Raw genomic sequence first — 20,630 nt, 5'->3', positions numbered from 1 at the left:
TCCGCGTCTCTCTCTGGATCTCATCCTGTCAGCCTGCTCTCCTGTCTCTCTCTGGATCTCATCCAGTCAGCCTGCTCTCCGCGTCTCTCTCTGGATCTCGATGTCAGCCTGCTCTCCGCGTCTCTCTCTGGATCTCAATCCTGTCAGCCTGCTCTCCGCGTCTCTCTCTGGATCTCAATCCTGTCAGCCTGCTCTCCGCGTCTCTCTCTGGATCTCGATCCTGTCAGCCTGCTCTCCGTGTCTCTCTCTGGATCTCAATCCTGTCAGCCTGCTCTCCGCGTCTCTCTCTGGATCTCAATCCTGTCAGCCTGCTCTCCGCGTCTCTCTCTGGATCTCGATCCTGTCAGCCTGCTCTCCGCGTCTGTCGCCTCACTCTCTCATGATGAGAGGAACAGGAATCCTTCTCGTTTGGGGGGTTTGCTATTGCACCCTGGTTTTAAGCAGCAGCAGCAGCAGCAGTGCAGGTAACAGAACTCACAAACGCTTTTCACACTCAGCTGGGTTATGGGATGCCAACTGCAAAAACAAACAAACAAAAAAAAAGCACAAATATTTTACCAGGTGTTTTATTTTCTCCCCCTAGATTTAACAAAATAAAACAAAACAAAACAAAATATATATAATATATATATATATATATATATATATATATATATATATATACACATATAATTTTGGCTATATTAAGATAGTCAGATTTAGCTCTCATAAATGTTAACACCCCATACGTTTTGAAATGATAGGATTTCAGATAGAATGTGTAACTATTGAAAATGTGGATGAAAAGTTCAACAATTAAAATCAATATGGCAATTAAATCTGGGGGAAAAAATGCTTAATTCTTTTTGTTTGTTTGTTTGTTTGTTTGTTTACCCTTGTCTAACAGATACATCTGAAATACACAGTCTTTCAGGGAGGTTAAATCTTTGTCGTTAGCAATTAAATGTGGAAGATAATGTGTACGTTTTGTTTAATATTTTACAACAAATTCCTCAAATTCATTTAATCTGGCGATTTCAACACTACCTGGAATGTAAATATTGACCTTTGTACCAAAATATGAATACAAGAGACATCTCACCACCTATTAATCCTGTTATCAACGGCAATTCATCGAGAGTAGGGTGTGTGAGATACGTAGAGTCGCTTACAACAGCGTCTCACCCCAAAGACGCAGCACAAGGAGGTTCAGTGACTTGCTCGGGGTCACGCACAGGGAGTCAATGACTGAGCTGGGATTTGAACCAGGGGCCTCTCCTTTAACCAACTGACCACACAGTCTGTTTTCTCAGTCCTGTCACGTGTCCACCAATGGGGGATCATTCTCATCCACAGGACAGCTGCAGTCCTGCACAGCCTCTCAACACGCTGCAAACCTGTTTGATAGCGGAGAGGACTAACTGTACAGGGGTTTAATATTTGCGTCTTGATTTTGCGTAGAGGCATTCAACGAATTAAAGAAAATATCAACCAAGTAAGCAAGCGGAAACGTCCAAGGGCCATCACGAAGAAATTGTGACAATGATCAAAGCGTGATATTAAGTGAGGTGACGCAGACAAAAGGGAGGCATTCTGTTGAAAGGACAAAAGCTCCTAAATGATTTTTGAGCAGCTGGACGCATTTCGCTGGCTCAGTTGAGCACTGCTGTAAACTCATTGGTGATTGCTTCATTAAAGTCCCTTTTAAATCACACAGCTAAAAGGAACAATTCAGAGTAAAGTATAAATTCTTTCATTGAATCCATGGCTGTGTATCTTTCTAATGGATGTGTATCTTTTTAAAGGCATTATTAACAGATATGTTTTAATTATCTTTTTTTTTTACAGTTTCTACTGAATCAAGTACAACCCCCTCTACTACTAAAACTACTACTGACACAAGTAAAACCTCCTCTACTCCTGCAACTACTACTGACACAACTACAACCCCCTCTACTACTGCAACTACTACCGACACAACTACAACCCCCTCTACTACTGCAACTACTGACACAACTACAACCCCCTCTACTACTACAACTACTACTGACACAAGTAAAACCTCCTCTACTACTGCAACTACTACTGACACAACAACAACCCCCTCTACTCCTGCAACTACTACGACACAACTACAACCCCCTCTACTACTGCAACTACTACTGACACAACTACAACCCCCTCTACTACTAACCCCCTCTACTAACTACTACTGACACAAGTAAAACCTCCTCTACTACTGCTACTACTGACACAACTACAACCCCCTCTACTACTGCAACTACTACCGACACAACAACAACCCCCTCTACTACTGCAACTACTACTGACACAACTACAACCCCCTCTACTACTGCAACTACTACTGACACAACTACAACCCCCTCTACTACTGCAACTACTACTGACACAACTACAACCCCCTCTACTACTGCAACTACTACTGACACAACAACAACCCCCTCTACTACTGCAACTACTACCGACACAACAACAACCCCCTCTACTACTGCAACTACTACCGACACAACTACAACCCCCTCTACTACTGCAACTACTGACACAACTACAACCCCCTCTACTACTGCAACTACTACTGACACAACAACAACCCCCTCTACTACTGCAACTACTACTGACACAACAACAACCCCCTCTACTACTGCTGACACAACTACAACCCCCTCTACTACTACTACTGACACAACTACAACCCCCTCTACTACTGCAACTACTACTGACACAACTACAACCCCCTCTACTACTGCAACTACTACTGACACAACTACAACCCCCTCTACTACTGCAACTACTGACACAACAACAACCCCCTCTACTACTGCAACTACTACCGACACAACTACAACCCCCTCTACTACTGCAACTACTACCGACACAACAACAACCCCCCCTACTACTGCAACTACTACCGACACAACAACAACCCCCCCTACTACTGCAACTACTACCGACACAACAACAACCCCCCCTACTACTGCAACTACTACCGACACAACAACAACCCCCCCTACTACTGCAACTACTACTGACACAACTACAACCCCCTCTACTACTACAACTACTACTGACACAACTACAACCCCCTCTACTACTGCAACTACTACTGACACAACTACAACCCCCTCTACTACTGCAACTACTACTGACACAACTACAACCCCCTCTACTACTACTGCAACTACTGACACAACTACAACCCCCTCTACTACTGCAACTACTACTGACACAACTACAACCCCCTCTACTACTGCAACTACTACTGACACAACTACAACCCCCTCTACTACTGCAACTACTACTGACACAACTACAACCCCCTCTACTACTGCAACTACTACTGACACAACTACAACCCCCTCTACTACTGCAACTACTACTGACACAACTACAACCCCCTCTACTACTGCAACTACTACTGACACAACTACAACCCCCTCTACTACTGCAACTACTACTGACACAACTACAACCCCCTCTACTACTGCAACTACTACTGACACAACTACAACCCCCTCTACTACTGCAACTACTACTGACACAACTACAACCCCCTCTACTACTGCAACTACTACTGACACAACAACAACCCCCTCTACTACTGCAACTACTACCGACACAACAACAACCCCCTCTACTACTGCAACTACTACCGACACAACTACAACCCCCCCTACTACTGCAACTACTACCGACACAACAACAACCCCCTCTACTACTGCAACTACAGACACAACTACAACCCCCTCTACTACTGCAACTACTGACACAACTACAACCCCCTCTACTACTACTACTGACACAACTACAACCCCCTCTACTACTACACTACTACTGACACAACTACAACCCCCTCTACTACTGCAACTACTACTGACACAACTACAACCTCTACTACTGCAACTACTACTGACACAACTACAACCCCCTCTACTACTGCTACTACTGACACAACTACAACCCCCTCTACTACTGCAACTACTACCGACACAACTACAACCCCCTCTACTACTGCAACTACTACCGACACAACTACAACCCCCTCTACTACTGCAACTACTACCGACACAACTACAACCCCCTCTACTACTGCAACTACTACTGACACAACTACAACCCCCTCTACTACTGCAACTACTACTGACACAACTACAACCCCCTCTACTACTGCAACTACTACTGACACAACTACAACCCCCTCTACTACTGCAACTACTACCGACACAACTACAACCCCCTCTACTACTGCAACTACTACTGACACAACTACAACCCCCTCTACTACTGCAACTACTACTGACACAACTACAACCCCCTCTACTACTGCAACTACTACTGACACAACTACAACCCCCTCTACTACTGCAACTACTACTGACACAACTACAACCCCCTCTACTACTGCAACTACTACTGACACAACTACAACCCCCTCTACTACTGCAACTACTACTGACACAACTACAACCCCCTCTACTACTGCAACTACTGACACAACAACAACCCCCTCTACTACTGCAACTACTACCGACACAACTACAACCCCCTCTACTACTGCAACTACTACTGACACAACAACAACCCCCTCTACTACTGCAACTACTACTGACACAACTACAACCCCCTCTACTACTGCAACTACTACTGACACAACTACAACCCCCTCTACTACTGCAACTACTACCGACACAACTACAACCCCCTCTACTACTGCAACTACTGACACAACTACAACCCCCTCTACTACTGCAACTACTACTGACACAACTACAACCCCCTCTACTACTGCAACTACTACCGACACAACAACAACCCCCTCTACTACTGCAACTACTACTGACACAACTACAACCCCCTCTACTACTGCAACTACTACTGACACAACTACAACCCCCTCTACTACTGCAACTACTACTGACACAACTACAACCCCCTCTACTACTGCAACTACTACTGACACAACTACAACCCCCTCTACTACTGCAACTACTACCGACACAACTACAACCCCCTCTACTACTGCAACTACTACTGACACAACTACAACCCCCTCTACTACTGCAACTACTACTGACACAACTACAACCCCCTCTACTACACTACTACTGACACAACTACAACCCCCTCTACTACTGCAACTACTACTGACACAACTACAACCCCCTCTACTACTGCAACTACTACTGACACAACTACAACCCCCTCTACTACTGCAACTACTACTGACACAACTACAACCCCCTCTACTACTGCAACTACTACCGACACAACTACAACCCCCTCTACTACTGCAACTACTACTGACACAACTACAACCCCCTCTACTACTGCAACTACTACTGACACAACTACAACCCCCTCTACTACTGCAACTACTACTGACACAACTACAACCCCCTCTACTACTGCAACTACTACCGACACAACTACAACCCCCTCTACTACTGCAACTACTACGGACACAACTACAACCCCCTCTACTACTACTACTGACACAACTACAACCCCCTCTACTACTGCAACTACTGACACAACTACAACCCCCTCTACTACTGCAACTACTGACACAACTACAACCCCCTCTACTACTGCAACTACTACCGACACAACTACAACCCCCTCTACTACTGCAACTACTACTGACACAACTACAACCCCCTCTACTACTGCAACTACTACTGACACAACTACAACCCCCTCTACTACTGCAACTACTACTGACACAACTACAACCCCCTCTACTACTGCAACTACTACCGACACAACTACAACCCCCTCTACTACTGCAACTACTACTGACACAACTACAACCCCCTCTACTACTGCAACTACTACTGACACAACTACAACCCCCTCTACTACTGCAACTACTACTGACACAACTACAACCCCCTCTACTACTGCAACTACTACCGACACAACTACAACCCCCTCTACTACTGCAACTACTACCGACACAACTACAACCCCCTCTACTACTGCAACTACTACCGACACAACTACAACCCCCTCTACTACTGCAACTACTACTGACACAACTACAACCCCCTCTACTACTGCAACTACTACTGACACAACTACAACCCCCTCTACTACTGCAACTACTACTGACACAACTACAACCCCCTCTACTACTGCAACTACTACTGACACAACTACAACCCCCTCTACTACTGCAACTACTACTGACACAACTACAACCCCCTCTACTACTGCAACTACTACCGACACAACTACAACCCCCTCTACTACTGCAACTACTACCGACACAACTACAACCCCATCTACTACTGCAACTACTACCGACACAACTACAACCCCCTCTACTACTGCAACTACTACCGACACAACTACAACCCCCTCTACTGCAACTACTACTGACACAACTACAACCCCCTCTACTACTGCAACTACTACTGACACAACTACAACCCCCTCTACTACTGCAACTACTACTGACACAACTACAACCCCCTCTACTACTGCAACTACTACTGACACAACTACAACCCCCTCTACTACTGCAACTACTACCGACACAACTACAACCCCCTCTACTACTGCAACTACTACTGACACAACTACAACCCCCTCTACTACTGCAACTACTACCGACACAACTACAACCCCCTCTACTACTGCAACTACTACTGACACAACTACAACCCCCTCTACTACTGCAACTACTACCGACACAACTACAACCCCCTCTACTACTGCAACTACTACTGACACAACAACAACCCCCTCTACTACTGCAACTACTACTGACACAACTACAACCCCCTCTACTACTGCAACTACTACTGACACAACTACAACCCCCTCTACTACTGCAACTACTACTGACACAACTACAACCCCTCTACTACTACTACTACTACTGACACAACTACAACCCCCTCTACTACTGCAACTACTACTGACACAACTACAACCCCCTCTACTACTGCAACTACTACTGACACAACAACAACCCCCTCTACTACTGCAACTACTACTGACACAACAACAACCCCTACCTACAACTACTACTGCAACTACTACCGACACAACTACAACCCCATCTACTACTGCAACTACTACCGACACAACTACAACCCCCTCTACTACTGCAACTACTACTGACACAACAACAACCCCCTCTACTACTGCAACTACTACTAACTGGGACGCCTCAACTGACATACGGACTAGTTGATCCTCTAACTGTGTGGACTGTGAACCGGACACAACTACAAACCCCCTCTACTCTGTAACTCTGGACACAAACTTACAACCTTTGGAGGGGGGAGACTGCAACTTACACGACATTGACTACCCCACTGTGTTGAGTCTGGGGGCATATCCTGACGTGATGTGCTGTGTTGATGGTGGACACATGGGACGTTTCCTCTGACACTGCAAGACTCCTGACGACAAATACAACCTCCCGCTACTACTGCCACTAGCATCGGAGGATATGTGACCCTACAATACAAGGCCCACTTTACTACGACAACTACTACCGACTGTGTCTGATGGCGAACCCCCGGAATGAGGACTGAACCACGGTGTTACTACTGTACAACAACATACTTTCCCCCCTCTAGTTTGATGTTGGGGCAGATGATAGACGTTGATGATTGCTGTGTTTGATGTTTCACCAAGATGACAACCCCTCTGACTATTGCTGTCTGACACAACTAAAACCCCATCTACTACTGCAACTACTACTGACACAACTACAACCCCCTCTACTACTGCAACTACTACTGACACAACTACAACCCCCTCTACTACTAAAACTACTACTGACACAACTAAAACCTCCTCTACTACTGCAACTACTACCGACACAACTACAACCCCCTCTACTACTGCAACTACTACTGACACAACTACAACCCCCTCTACTACTGCAACTACTACTGACACAACTACAACCCCCTCTACTACTGCAACTACTACTGACACAACTACAACCCCCTCTACTACTGCAACTACTACTGACACAACTACAACCCCCTCTACTACTACTACTGACACAACTACAACCCCCTCTACTACTGCAACTACTACCGACACAACTACAACCCCCTCTACTACTGCAACTACTACTGACACAACTACAACCCCCTCTACTACTGCAACTACTACTGACACAACTACAACCCCCTCTACTACTAAAACTACTACTTCTGATGTAAAGTGAACCCTGATGACGTGTTGGATTTGGAGATATGTTCCAAACACCTAATCCCCTTGGCGGTGTGATGTTGATGATGATTACTGTTTTGATGTTGGGGGAGCAGGACGTTTTATGATACTTGTGTTTACTGTTTTTGGGGCAACATGACAACTTGAACCCCGTCTACACCTGGGGGAGATGATGACGTGTTGATGATGGCGTGGTGATGTTGCAGAGACCTGATGACGTCTATTATGGCTGTGTTGATTTGGGGGATATGATGACTGTTGATGACTACTGTGTTGATGTTTGGGGACATGACATGTTGATGTGACCCTCCTGATTTTGGAGGAGATCGTTGACCTGATGTTGTCTTGTCTATGTTTGGGGGTGATGATCAAGATACATACCCCCTCTGAAGGTATGGGGAGATGAGGACGTTGATATGACTGTTGTTGTTGTTGTGTGAGAATGACCCACCAACTGGTTTAGAACTACTACAACCCCTACTACTACAACTACTACTGACACAACTACAACCCCCTCTCTACTGCAACTACTACTGACACAACTACAACCCCCTCTACTACTGCAACTACTACTGACACAACTACAACCCCCTCTACTACTGCAACTACTACTGACACAACTACAACCCCCTCTACTACTGCAACTACTACTGACACAACTACAACCCCCTCTACTACTGCAACTACTACTGACACAACTACAACCCCCTCTACTACTGCAACTACTACTGACACAACTACAACCCCCTCTACTACTACTACCGACACAACTACAACCCCCTCTACTACTGCAAGTACTGACACAACTACAACCTCCTCTACTACTGCAACTACTACTGACAGAACTACAACCCCCTCTACTACTGCAACTACTACTGACACAACTACAACCCCCTCTACTACTGCAACTACTACTGACACAACTACAACCCCCTCTACTACTACAACTAGCCCCACCACTACTAATCCCACAACTGCAGCTACTACTCCAGCTCCACCATATATCTCTGTAGGTGAGTAAATTGTTCCCTTCTTCATAATCTTCCCTTTTCTCTAATCTAGCCCTTCCCACCTCTGCCCCCCCTTCCCCCGACCCAAATACCCCAGCCTCTGTCTTTCAACTCTGTGTATTCAGCTCTGGGTGCAGCGAAGTGCTAGACTGCCTTTCCCCAGCCAGCAAAAACCACAAGAAACACAACAGCAAAGCATTTACAGTGAATATGTCTGGTCGACTCTGTCTCTCTTATCTCAGTTAATGTGCTTGGTGTGACTCTGTCTCTTATCTCAGTTAATGTGCTTGGTGTGACTCTGTCTCTTATCTCAGTTAATGTGCTTGGTGTGACTCTGTCTCTCTTATCTCAGTTAATGTGCTTGGTGTGACTCTGTCTCTCTTATCTCAGTTAATGTGCTTGGTGTGACTCTGTCTCTCTTATCTCAGTTAATGTGCTTGGTGTGACTCTGTCTCTCTTATCTCAGTTAGTGTGCTTGGTGTGACTCTGTCTCTCTTATCTCAGTTAATGTGCTTGGTGTGACTCTGTCTCTCTTATCTCAGTTAATGTGCTTGGTGTGACTCTGTCTCTCTTATCTCAGTTAATGTGCTTGGTGTGACTCTGTCTCTCTTATCTCAGTTAATGTGCTTGGTGTGACTCTGTCTCTTATCTCAGTTAATGTGCTTGGTGTGACTCTGTCTCTCTTATCTCAGTTAATGTGCTTGGTGTGACTCTGTCTCTCTTATCTCAGTTTATGTGCTTGGTGTGTCTCTGTCTCTCTTATCTCAGTTAATGTGCTTGGTGTGACTCTGTCTCTCTTATCTCAGTTAATGTGCTTGGTGTGACTCTGTCTCTCTTATCTCAGTTAATGTGCTTGGTGTGACTCTGTCTCTCTTATCTCAGTTAGTGTGCTTGGTGTGACTCTGTCTCTCTTATCTCAGTTAATGTGCTTGGTGTGACTCTGTCTCTCTTATCTCAGTTAATGTGCTTGGTGTGACTCTGTCTCTCTTATCTCAGTTAATGTGCTTGGTGTGACTCTGTCTCTTATCTCAGTTAATGTGCTTGGTGTGACTCTGTCTCTTATCTCAGTTAATGTGCTTGGTGTGTGTCTCTTATCTCAGTTAATGTGCTTGGTGTGACTCTGTCTCTCTTATCTCAGTTAATGTGCTTGGTGTGACTCTGTCTCTTATCTCAGTTAATGTGCTTGGTGTGACTCTGTCTCTCTTATCTCAGTTAATGTGCTTGGTGTGACTCTGTCTCTCTTATCTCAGTTAATGTGCTTGGTGTGACTCTGTCTCTTATCTCAGTTAATGTGCTTGGTGTGACTCTGTCTCTCTTATCTCAGTTAATGTGCTTGGTGTGACTCTGTCTCTCTTATCTCAGTTAGTGTGCTTGGTGTGACTCTGTCTCTCTTATCTCAGTTAATGTGCTTGGTGTGACTCTGTCTCTCTTATCTCAGTTAATGTGCTTGGTGTGACTCTGTCTCTCTTATCTCAGTTAATGTGCTTGGTGTGACTCTGTCTCTCTTATCTCAGTTAATGTGCTTGGTGTGACTCTGTCTCTCTTATCTCAGTTAATGTGCTTGGTGTGACTCTGTCTCTCTTATCTCAGTTAATGTGCTTGGTGTGACTCTGTCTCTTATCTCAGTTAATGTGCTTGGTGTGACTCTGTCTCTCTTATCTCAGTTAATGTGCTTGGTGTGACTCTGTCTCTCTTATCTCAGTTAATGTGCTTGGTGTGACTCTGTCTCTCTTATCTCAGTTAATGTGCTTGGTGTGACTCTGTCTCTCTTATCTCAGTTAATGTGCTTGGTGTGACTCTGTCTCTCTTATCTCAGTTAATGTGCTTGGTGTGACTCTGTCTCTCTTATCTCAGTTAATGTGCTTGGTGTGACTCTGTCTCTTATCTCAGTTAATGTGTCCGGTCGATTCTATATTCATTTTCATATAAATATTTTTTGCAGACACATACAAGAGAGTTGCAAATGTGATGATAACGATTACACAGGAGTTTACCAATGACCTGGCAAACAGTTCTTCTCAAGAGTACAAAGAATTTGAAGAGAATTTTACACAGATGGTATGTTTCAACATGTCTCCTTTCATCAAAGATTCACCAAAGATTAATTATAAGCAGATGAGAGGGGAGGGGAGAGAGAGGTGAGGGAGGAGAGGGATAGGGGGAGAGAGAGGGTGAGGGATAGAGATAGGGGGAGAGAGGGTGAGGGAGAGGGATAGGGAGAGAGAGAGGGTGAGGGAGGAGAGGGATAGGGGAGAGAGAGGGTGAGGGAGGGAGGGAGTGTGAGGGGTAGAGGGAGAGAGAGGGGTGAGGGAGGAGAGGGATATAGAGGGATTTGAGTTGAGGAGAGGGGGGGAGGGAGGAGAGAGATAATGTGAGAGAGAGTGTGAGCGAGAGGGATATAGGGGGAGAGAGTGTGAGGGAGTAGAGGGATCGTTTAGAGAGGGGAGAGGGATAGGGAGAGAGGGATAGGTGAGGGAGAGGGTGTGAGACGAGGGTGCGGGGATAGTCGGGGATAAGGTGGTGAGGGAGTAGGGGAGAGAAAGGATGCTAGGCGGGAGAGGGTAGGTGAGGTGAGGGATAGGGGGAGAGAGAGGGTGAGGGAGAGGGATAGGGGAGAGAGAGGGTGAGGGAGTAGAGGGATAGGGGGAGAGAGGGTGAGGGAGAGGGATAGGGAGAGAGAGAGGGTGAGGGAGAGGGTTAGGGAGAGGGGGAGGGAGAGGGATAGGGGGAGAGAGATATATAGGAGGAGAGGGTTAGGGGAGATAGGGGTTGAGTGAGGAGAGAGGAGAGGTGGAGAGAGGGGAGAGGGAGAGGGAGAGAGAGAGGGAGACGATCACCCAAGTCACCCTCTCTCCTCTCGTTCAGGGGGGCTGAGGGTGAGCGTGGAGGAGGGCGCGTTCTCTCTGTCCCAACTCCCACTCCCTATCCCAGGCTCGCTTGATTCCGTTCGCTCGGTGAAGACTACCCTGGAGTAGGTAGAAAGAGAGATAGGGAGAGAGGGGTCGGGGGAGAGAGGGATGGGAGAGGGAGTGATTTGGGGGGGAGAGAGCCATGGGCCGCCTAGAGAGGTTAGGGTAGATAGGGTTTGAGGTGGAGAGATATAGGTGAGGACTGAGAGGGGAGGGGAGATAGGGGTGAGGGTCAGGAAGAGGATAGTTGCTGAGATAGGGTGAGGGTGGGGATCTCCCGTCGTTTCTTTACCTCTTTCTCGATGGTCTCTCTCTCTTTTTTAGGGAGAGGAATAGGACGAGAAGAAGGAGGTGAAGGGGCGAGGGTTAGGGGGAGGGGGAGGGAGAGGGATAGGGGGAGAGAGATATATGGGAGGAGAGGGTTAGGGGAGATAGGGGTTGAGGGAGGAGAGAGGAGAGGTGGAGAGAGGGAGAGGGAGAGGGGGAGGGGCAGAGCGAGGGAGAGAGAGGATCTATTCTATCAAACTAAAGTCTCCTCCCTCCAACATTGTGTTCATTTTTTGTTTTTTTTGCAGATGAAAAAAGTTTACCACAATGTTCCTGGTTTCTTGGGCGTGAAAATCAAAACAATCAGGTGATTCTCCCTGGGTGGTCCGTGCCCGAAGATGCACGCCGGCCGTGCCACGCGCGCTCACCGTCCGGAACGGGTCGCTTTCTTTAAAGGGAACACCCAGGGTTTATTTAGCAAACGCACTCTTTCCTGTTAAAACAGAATGTGCCACGCTAGGTTACAGATGAAAATGAGAATTCACCATGGCTGCGCTCTGCATACGAGGCCCGACTGAGAAAATCCAAGTGCATGATGGGTAAGGTGTGACATCATCCAGAGTTTTAACGCCTCTCCTTTGTGCTTCTGTTTTCAGTAAGGGCAGCATCGTGGTGAATCATGACGTTCAGGTCGAGATTAAAAACACAGACACTGCCACTGAACAGTATGACACAGTCCTTCATGAACTGGATTTCGCTTTGGCAGAGGCGGCAAACTGTGACAATAGCAATCCAGGTATGAGACTGCTCCTGTGAACACTGACGACAACAAAACCCACACCTTACCCTTGCCCCCTTTATAGACAGGGACAATATTATAACTGCCCCTCCCGCCCCGACCCCTGACTCTACTGCCCCCCTATCAGGAGTGCTGACCCAGCTGTTGTTGTTTCAGATTTGAACTGTACAAAGCTGGACATCGATACAAGTTTAACCAAGGTTGAACAAGAGAAGTTTGATCCGGAGGGTAAGTCTGTTATACTTGTGATGAAATAGAGAGAGAATGAGAGGACAAGCAGGAAAGAGGAGAGGAAGAAAAAGAGAAAAGAAGGAATGAAAGAGAAAGGGAGGAGTACTTGGACTCTGCTGTCATCTCTGTCCTCAATATCCGCTGTGCTGTCACCCAAACCCTACCCCTCACCCTCACCCCTCACACTTCACCCCTCACCCCTCCTCTCCTCTCCTCACCCCTCACCTCTCACCCCTCACCCCTTCTCTCCTCACCCTCCTTATTTTTCGTCCTTCTCTTACTTCTCTTTTCCGCTCCTCCGTCGAATCGAATGGCATTATATCGAAAACAGAAGAGGAAGGAGTTGAGAGAGGAGTACAGGCGAAAATAGCGAGAACCCTATCCGAGTGGGCTCTCCCACCCTCCCCCCCACCCCCTCCCCTCCCCTCAAGCCCTCAACGCCTTCAACGGCCAGGAGTCCCAAACAACCCTCACCTCCCTCCTCTCCCACCCCTCTCGGCCCCTCCGTCTCTCTCCCTCAACACCCTTCGTCACCCTCAGCCCTCCTCGCCTACCCTCACCCCTCTCCACTTCACCTCTCCTCACCCCTCCTCCTCCCACTCCTCACCTCTCACCCCTCTCCTCCCTCACCCCTCACCCTCTCCTCACCCCTCACCCTAACCCAAACTGACCTCAACCCTCACCCCTCAACACTCCTGCCTCTCCTCTCCTCAGTTCTCACCCCCTTACCCTAACCCTACCCCTCACCCCTCTCCTCATCTCACCCTCACAGCCCCCTCTCCACTTCTCCCTTTCTCCTCCTCCTCTCCTCACCCCTCTCAAGGCTTCTCCAACCTCTCACCGCTCTTCTCCTCTCCTCACCTCCTCCTCTTCTCAGTCTCAGCTCTCTCAGGTCTCACCCCTCACCCCTCACCCCTCCTCTGCTCTCCTCAGGTCTCCTCCTCTCAACAGCCTCACCCCTCACCCCTCACCCTCACCCTCACCCTCACCCCTCCTCTCTTCTCCTCTCCTCACCTCACCTCCTCTCCTCTCCTCACCCCTCTCCTCTTCTCCTCTCCTCACCCCTCCTCCTCTCCTCTCCTCACCCCTCTTCCTCTTCTCCTCTCCTCACCCCACCTCTCCTCTCCTCACCCCTCTTCCTCTTCTCCTCTCCTCACCCCTCCTCCTCTCCTCTCCTCAGCTCTCTGCAAGGCCGCAGCTCCAGTTGGGTTCTCACAGTTCTACACGTATCAGAACAGCTCTGCCTCGGGGATCGTGTGCGTCTCCGTGTGTGACAGCCGACACCAGAACCAGTACTCCTGCCAGCCGGGCCAATGCATCCTGGCTTCCTCCGGACCCATCTGCTTGTAAGTGTGACCCAGAGAGAGAGAACCAGGTTAGTATACCAGAACCTGAGAGCTTCTCCAAGCCCAACAGAGCTTGTCCGCGTCTCACTGCGGCTCACAACTTTAATCAAGTCTTCTAGGATCCCTGAGATTCAGCGTCAGCCACGTGACTTGTAACCATGGTAACGCCTGGTAACCCATCCCATCCCCTCACCTATATCAACTCCTTTTAAAAATGTAACACTGCAATCAAGAAACCTCCCTCTCTCCTCTCCTCCTCCCTCTCCCCTCCTCCTCTCCTCCCTCTCTCCCCTCTCTCTCCCATCTCCTCCCCCTCCCATCTCTCCTCCCTCTCCCCTCCCCCAACCCATCCCTCTCTCCTCGCCCTTCTCCTCTCCCATCTCCCCTCCTCCTCCCTCTCTCCCCTCCCCCTCCCTCTCTCCTCTCCTCTCTCCCCTTCTCTCCCCTCTCCTCTCCTCTCTCCTCTCCCCTCTCCTCTCTCCTCTCCTCTCCACTCTCCTCTTTCCCATCTCTTCTCTCCTCTCCCTTATCCTCCCTCCCTCTCTGTCTCTCTCCCAGCTGTCCAATCTCAGACTCGCACTGGTTCCTGGGAAGCCACTGTCAGAACAAGATCTCCAAAGCTGGGTTCTATGCTGGGGTGAGCCTGACCGCCATTGTGCTTCTGGCTGCTGTGATGGGACTCCTCGTCTACCAGTTCAGGACCAAGAGACTAACGCAGCAGAGGTGAGAACTGAGAAGAAGAGAGGGGCTGGGAGAGAGAGCGAGACGGAGGGACTGGGAGAGAGAGAGAGTGAGATGGAGGGACTGGGAGCGAGAGAGCAGGAGGGAGGGACTGGGAGAGAGAGAGAGGGAGGGAGGCACAGAGAGGGACTGGGAGTGAAGAGCTGGGAGAGAGGGACTGGGAGAGAAGGGCTGGGATAGAGTTGTTGACTCCTCTTTGTTGTCACAGGGAGAGGGACAGTAAGGAGGATCTGGTCAGCCAGTGGTTTGAAAATGATTTCAAGTGGCCTGATCCTGACAGAGGAGCCTTCTCTCACCCCAGGACCTTCAACCAGAGAGGTGACTGAATAATACATCCATCTGTATAGATATCTATATAGATACACACACACACACACACACACACACACACACACAAACACAAACACACATCTATATAGAGATACACACACACACAAACACACATCTATATAGAGATACACACACACATATATATAGAGATACACACATACACACACAAACACACATCTATATAGAGACACACACATACATCTATATAGATACACACAAACACATACGCATCTATATAGATATACACACACACACCTATATACACACACACACACACACACACACACACACACACACACACACATCTATATAGATACACACACACACACATCTATATATAGCCTGACACAGAAAAGTTTGTGCGACACTAACACACACAGATTCCACGGGTCAGAGCTTTCTCCTCGCTGCGCTGCAGCCAACCCCAGCGGCCAGCTGTCCAGCGAGCTCATAGTCCTGCAGGGCCGGCCCGGGTCCTCCAGAGGTGTAGAAGAGGAGGCTGGCTCGGGCGTGGGACATAATTAGACAGTCGCTGTGACCTCTCTCACCCCTCTCCGTCTCTCCTGTGGGGTCGCAGGTTATGGACATTTTGGGGCGCAGGGATGGTCTCCCTACGAGAGAAGCGTTTTCCCCTCGCTGGGGAGCGTGAACGCACAGATTGAGGTGAGTTACTGTACTCCAGTGTGAAACTGATCTGTGACTGTGTCTGTTTTTGTAAGTCTGTGTCTGTCTGTCTGTGTGTCTCTCTGTCTGTTTGGGTCTGTCCTTCTGTCTGTTTGGGTCTGTCTGTCTGTCTGTCTGTGTGTGTGTCTGTCTGTGTGTCTCTCTGTCTGTTTGGGTTTGTCTGTCTGTTTGGGTCTGTCTGTCTGTCTGTCTGTCTGGACGGACGGATGTATTGAAAAAGCTGTTCAAATATTTTTTATGTTTTATTTATTTAATTTTTTCCCCCCTAGATGAAAATTGAAAGACCTCAGATCAAACCATTTGAGATTTAGGGGTCCCCAGCCCCCCCAAAAAAAAATCTGTGGAACTTTTGCAAGAAGAGGAGTTGCTGATCAAAATGGGTACCCCCCCCCCCCCCCAGTACCCCGCAAATACACTTTTTAAAATATTTATTTCGTATCAAACACACAGTATAAAAAATGAATAAATGATATGTATACTTGTGCAACTCTGGCTGTGCCTTCTTCATTCTCTCCCCCCGCGAGCGGAGAGTGAGGGGAGAGGGGAGAGAGGAGGTGAGGGAGAGAGAAGGAGGGAGGAGGTGAGGGAGAGAGGGGAGAGGATGTGTGGGAGGGCAAGAGGTCAGGGAGAGAGGATGTGAGGGAGAAAGAGGGAGGGAGGAGGTGAGGGAGAGAAAGAGAGGGGAGAGGGAATGAGGAGGTGAGAGGATGTGAGGTAGAGCGAGAGGTAATTCTCTTTTACTGAGGCTAATAAAGTTTTGTACTTTGTAACTGCATTGGCAATAACACCAGGGTTGCCATGGCAATGAAGCAAAATTGAATTTGATTTGAGAGAGAGGGGGGGGGAGAGGGAGAGAGAGGAGAGAGACACAGAGAGAGAGAGAGGTAAGAGGAGGTGAGAGAGTTTTCATGCTCATTTCCCAGAGTTTGTGAAGTTGAGAGAGAGTACCTGTGAGAAGGCAGCAGAGAGAGTGTCCCAGCATCCCAGACACCTCCTTCGACAGAGCGGTCCACCACTGCAGGGACAGAGACACAGACTTTTTTAGAAATCAGTACAGTGCAGTGTGGGGTGCACTCCTCTTTGCTGTGACCGGCAGTTCTCTCTGCATCTCCTCTGTGTTGAGCTCCTCCGCTCCGCGCCTCTCCTGCAGTTTCAGCGCCCTCAGCAGGTTCTTCTTCTCGACGGGGCTCCACGCGGTCCAGCCACTGGGCGCTGCGCTCGGCTTCACCCCGCCTCCCGAGAATCGCTCTGGGACGCCGCGGCAACGAGGCGGGGGCTTCATCGCAACGAGAGGAGAAACACGACACGGGGTCTGCACGCCACGACGAGAACAAACCTCAGCTGTGACCCCTCGCTGTGTTACATACACACCCACACACACACATCAGGGTTAACTGCAACAGTAACCACTCACACAGTTACCATGGTAACCACCCCCCCCACCCCCTAACCTCTACAACTAACCGACCCTCAGCCCTTAAACCTCACTGTGTTACTAATACTGTTACTATTATTACTATTATATGTTACTATTATTATTGCTACACCTGCATGATGGAAGCAACGCACCCCCACGTTTACCTGTTTGAAATGTTCAATAAATACGCTTATCTTCCCTCTCCAGAATCGGCCAACTCCGCGCGGCTTCACAACGCAATTCCCCTCGCTGTGTAACACGGCGCTTGGGAAGGGTAAAATTAAACATAAAAGTGTATTGAGAAACACGGCGCTTGCCGCAAAGGACGCTGCCGAAGCATACAGCGGAACGATATTATGTAGAATTAAGGATCTGAGACCATTAAATGGAAGAGGTGTGGTTTTTTTTTTTTTTTTTTTTGAGAAATCGTTATATGTCACCAATGCTATAATTAATGTCAATGTAATTTCTAAGCTTGATTGATAAATACAGTTCTCTCAGAAGTAGCGAGCGTTTGTGTGTGTGTGAGCATGCGTTATGAGAATACTATTGCAAATGTATGTTTTGAAATAATATCACGGGTTAAGTATTTGTGAGAATTAATATAAAAAAAAAAAAAAAAAAAAAAATTATGAAAAAAAACTTTTGCAGCGGATTGGCAGCGGTGGGATTCGAACCCACGCCTCCGAAGAGACTGGAGCCTTAATCCAGCGCCTTAGACCGCTCGGCCACGCTACCACGACAGAACACTAGATATTTAAAGCTGCATTCTTCACGGCTAGAATTTTCGACGGTCCTACAGCGCCCTCTGGTGACTGTCTGGTACTGCGTCATAGATTTATTTTTTATTTATTTATTTTTTTTTTTTTTTACAAAAACTGGATTCATTATTTAAGGCGGCAATGAATTATTGATTAAACAATAATTAATTAATAAAACTATACAAAAACAACAACAATAAAATAACTAGGCCCCGCTGGGATTCGAACCCAGGATCTCCTGTTTACTAGACAGGCGCTTTAACCATCTAAGCCACGGCGCCTCCGTACACTTCTCTGACTCAGGACATAAATAGAGAGAGAGAGAGACCGAGAGAGAGAGAGAGAGAGAGAGAGAGAGAGAGAGAGAAGAGAGAGAGAGAGAGAGAGAGAGAGAGAGAGAGAGAGAGAGAGAGAGAGAGAGAGAGAGAGTTCTGAGAATGTCGGCCGCAGCACTGCTCAGCGGCTTGGTCTCTGTGGCGCAATCGGTTAGCGCGTTCGGCTGTTAACCGAAAGGTTGGTGGTTCGAGCCCACCCAGGGACGACTCGATCTTTTTCGCTTTATAATAAATAAACCCCACCCAGGCATGCACGACGGGAATAATGTGTGGATTGCTTTGAATTACTTTAGAACTATACTTTTACAAAAAAATAAAAATAAAAAGGTGCGTGTGTGTGTTCATGCTACATGGCACACGTGTGTGGAGTGATTCCCTTTCCCGAGCTGCAGTGCGCAATGCAGTCCGGTGTTCGATGCGCCCGGACCGGGTGGCAGGATCACTTTCTCCGCTCCGACAGGGTATGCTGTTTCATTCTTAAATTATTGAAAGGGGCTGAAATTTTCCTTTGCCATGTATCACTGGTTCTTCTTTCCAGGAGAGGCCAGAATAATCAGCACGGAGAGTGTCATCAGCCTGTGGTAATGAAATGCCTGAACTAGGACCATCCCCCTTCTCCCTGAGGGGACTGCTAATGCACCGGCCCTCTCCTCCTCCCTCCCAGTCCCTCAGCTCTCACTACTAAGCCAGCTGTCTCTGTGCATTAAACCCAGTGCCTTTGTTTGCTCAGACAGGCTGCTATAGAGCTCGCTAATGAGGGCTTGAGTCAATAGATTGAGTGCTGAAGCAAACTGAGCAGAGCAGAGAGACACACAGAGAGACACCCAGACAAACAGAGAGACATACACAGAGACACCCAGACACACAGAGAGACATCCAGACACACAGAGATTGACACACAGATACACTAAGACACCCAGACACACAGAGAGACACCCAGACACACAGAGAGACATTCAGACACACATAGAGACAGACACACAGAGAGACAGACACTCAGAGACACCCAGACACACAGAGAGACACCCAGACACAGAGACACCCAAACACACAGAGACACAGAGACTAACAGACACAGAGACACCCAGACACACAGACACACAGAGACACCCAGACACACAGACACCCAGACAGACACACACAGACACACAGAGACACACAGGCACAGAGACACCCAGACACACAGAGACACCCATCGAGACTGCACTGTGGGGGCGGGAACCTGGATGTGTGACCTCAGAATGGGGATGAATTCCATGGAAACACAGAAACACACACACTTTATGTGGAGATAATTTTCCTCCAATGAATTTATTTTTATTTCAATTTTTTTTTTGTTTTGCTTAATAAATTAAAGTTATAAATACTTTGGGGGGAGCGACAAAACAAACAGAAAGAGCCTCTAATACTGTCACTAAACTTGACTTCAGTGTTGATTAAAATACTTGCAAGGGCAACGCTCTGAAAGAAGGTAGAACAGTACGTCTGTGTTTATTAGAATGTCGGTTTAAGTGCTCATCTCTATATATATATCAGAATGTACTAGCTCACGCACGCGGCTTCTGTAGTTTATTGAACTCCATGCTTGCTAAAAGCACCAAGTG

At 47.8% G+C, this 20,630-nt stretch overlaps 1 protein-coding gene and 3 non-coding genes across 4 annotated transcripts; 2 read left to right on the top strand and 2 right to left on the bottom strand.

Moving 5' to 3' along the window:
- The first annotated feature begins 9,120 nt into the window (after positions 1 to 9,120).
- muc3a (mucin 3A, cell surface associated) lies at positions 9,121 to 16,908 on the top strand. The gene is made up of 10 exons (XM_041237316.1): positions 9,121 to 9,209; positions 11,149 to 11,264; positions 12,691 to 12,749; positions 13,039 to 13,178; positions 13,338 to 13,409; positions 14,593 to 14,758; positions 15,317 to 15,481; positions 15,708 to 15,817; positions 16,407 to 16,492; positions 16,783 to 16,908. Exons 2-10 carry the CDS (start codon positions 11,175 to 11,177, stop codon positions 16,822 to 16,824), a joined length of 930 nt encoding a protein of 309 aa, XP_041093250.1. The 5' UTR covers positions 9,121 to 9,209; positions 11,149 to 11,174; the 3' UTR covers positions 16,825 to 16,908.
- A 1,678-nt stretch (positions 16,909 to 18,586) lies between these two features.
- Positions 18,587 to 18,668, bottom strand: trnal-aag. The gene has a single exon. It is a non-coding gene; the product is annotated as a tRNA-Leu (tRNA).
- Positions 18,669 to 18,898: 230 nt separating this feature from the next.
- Positions 18,899 to 18,972, bottom strand: trnat-agu. Its single transcript has one exon. It is a non-coding gene; the product is annotated as a tRNA-Thr (tRNA).
- Positions 18,973 to 19,158: 186 nt separating this feature from the next.
- On the top strand, positions 19,159 to 19,232 carry trnan-guu. The gene has a single exon. It is a non-coding gene; the product is annotated as a tRNA-Asn (tRNA).
- The last annotated feature ends 1,398 nt before the right edge of the window (positions 19,233 to 20,630 follow it).

The sequence above is a fragment of the Polyodon spathula genome, chromosome 44 (genome assembly GCF_017654505.1).
Source record: "Polyodon spathula isolate WHYD16114869_AA chromosome 44, ASM1765450v1, whole genome shotgun sequence".
NCBI classification, from domain to species: Eukaryota; Metazoa; Chordata; class Actinopteri; order Acipenseriformes; family Polyodontidae; genus Polyodon; species Polyodon spathula.
The sequence above is the reverse complement of the archived record's forward strand: the minus strand, read 5'-3'. Positions and strand labels throughout refer to the sequence as shown.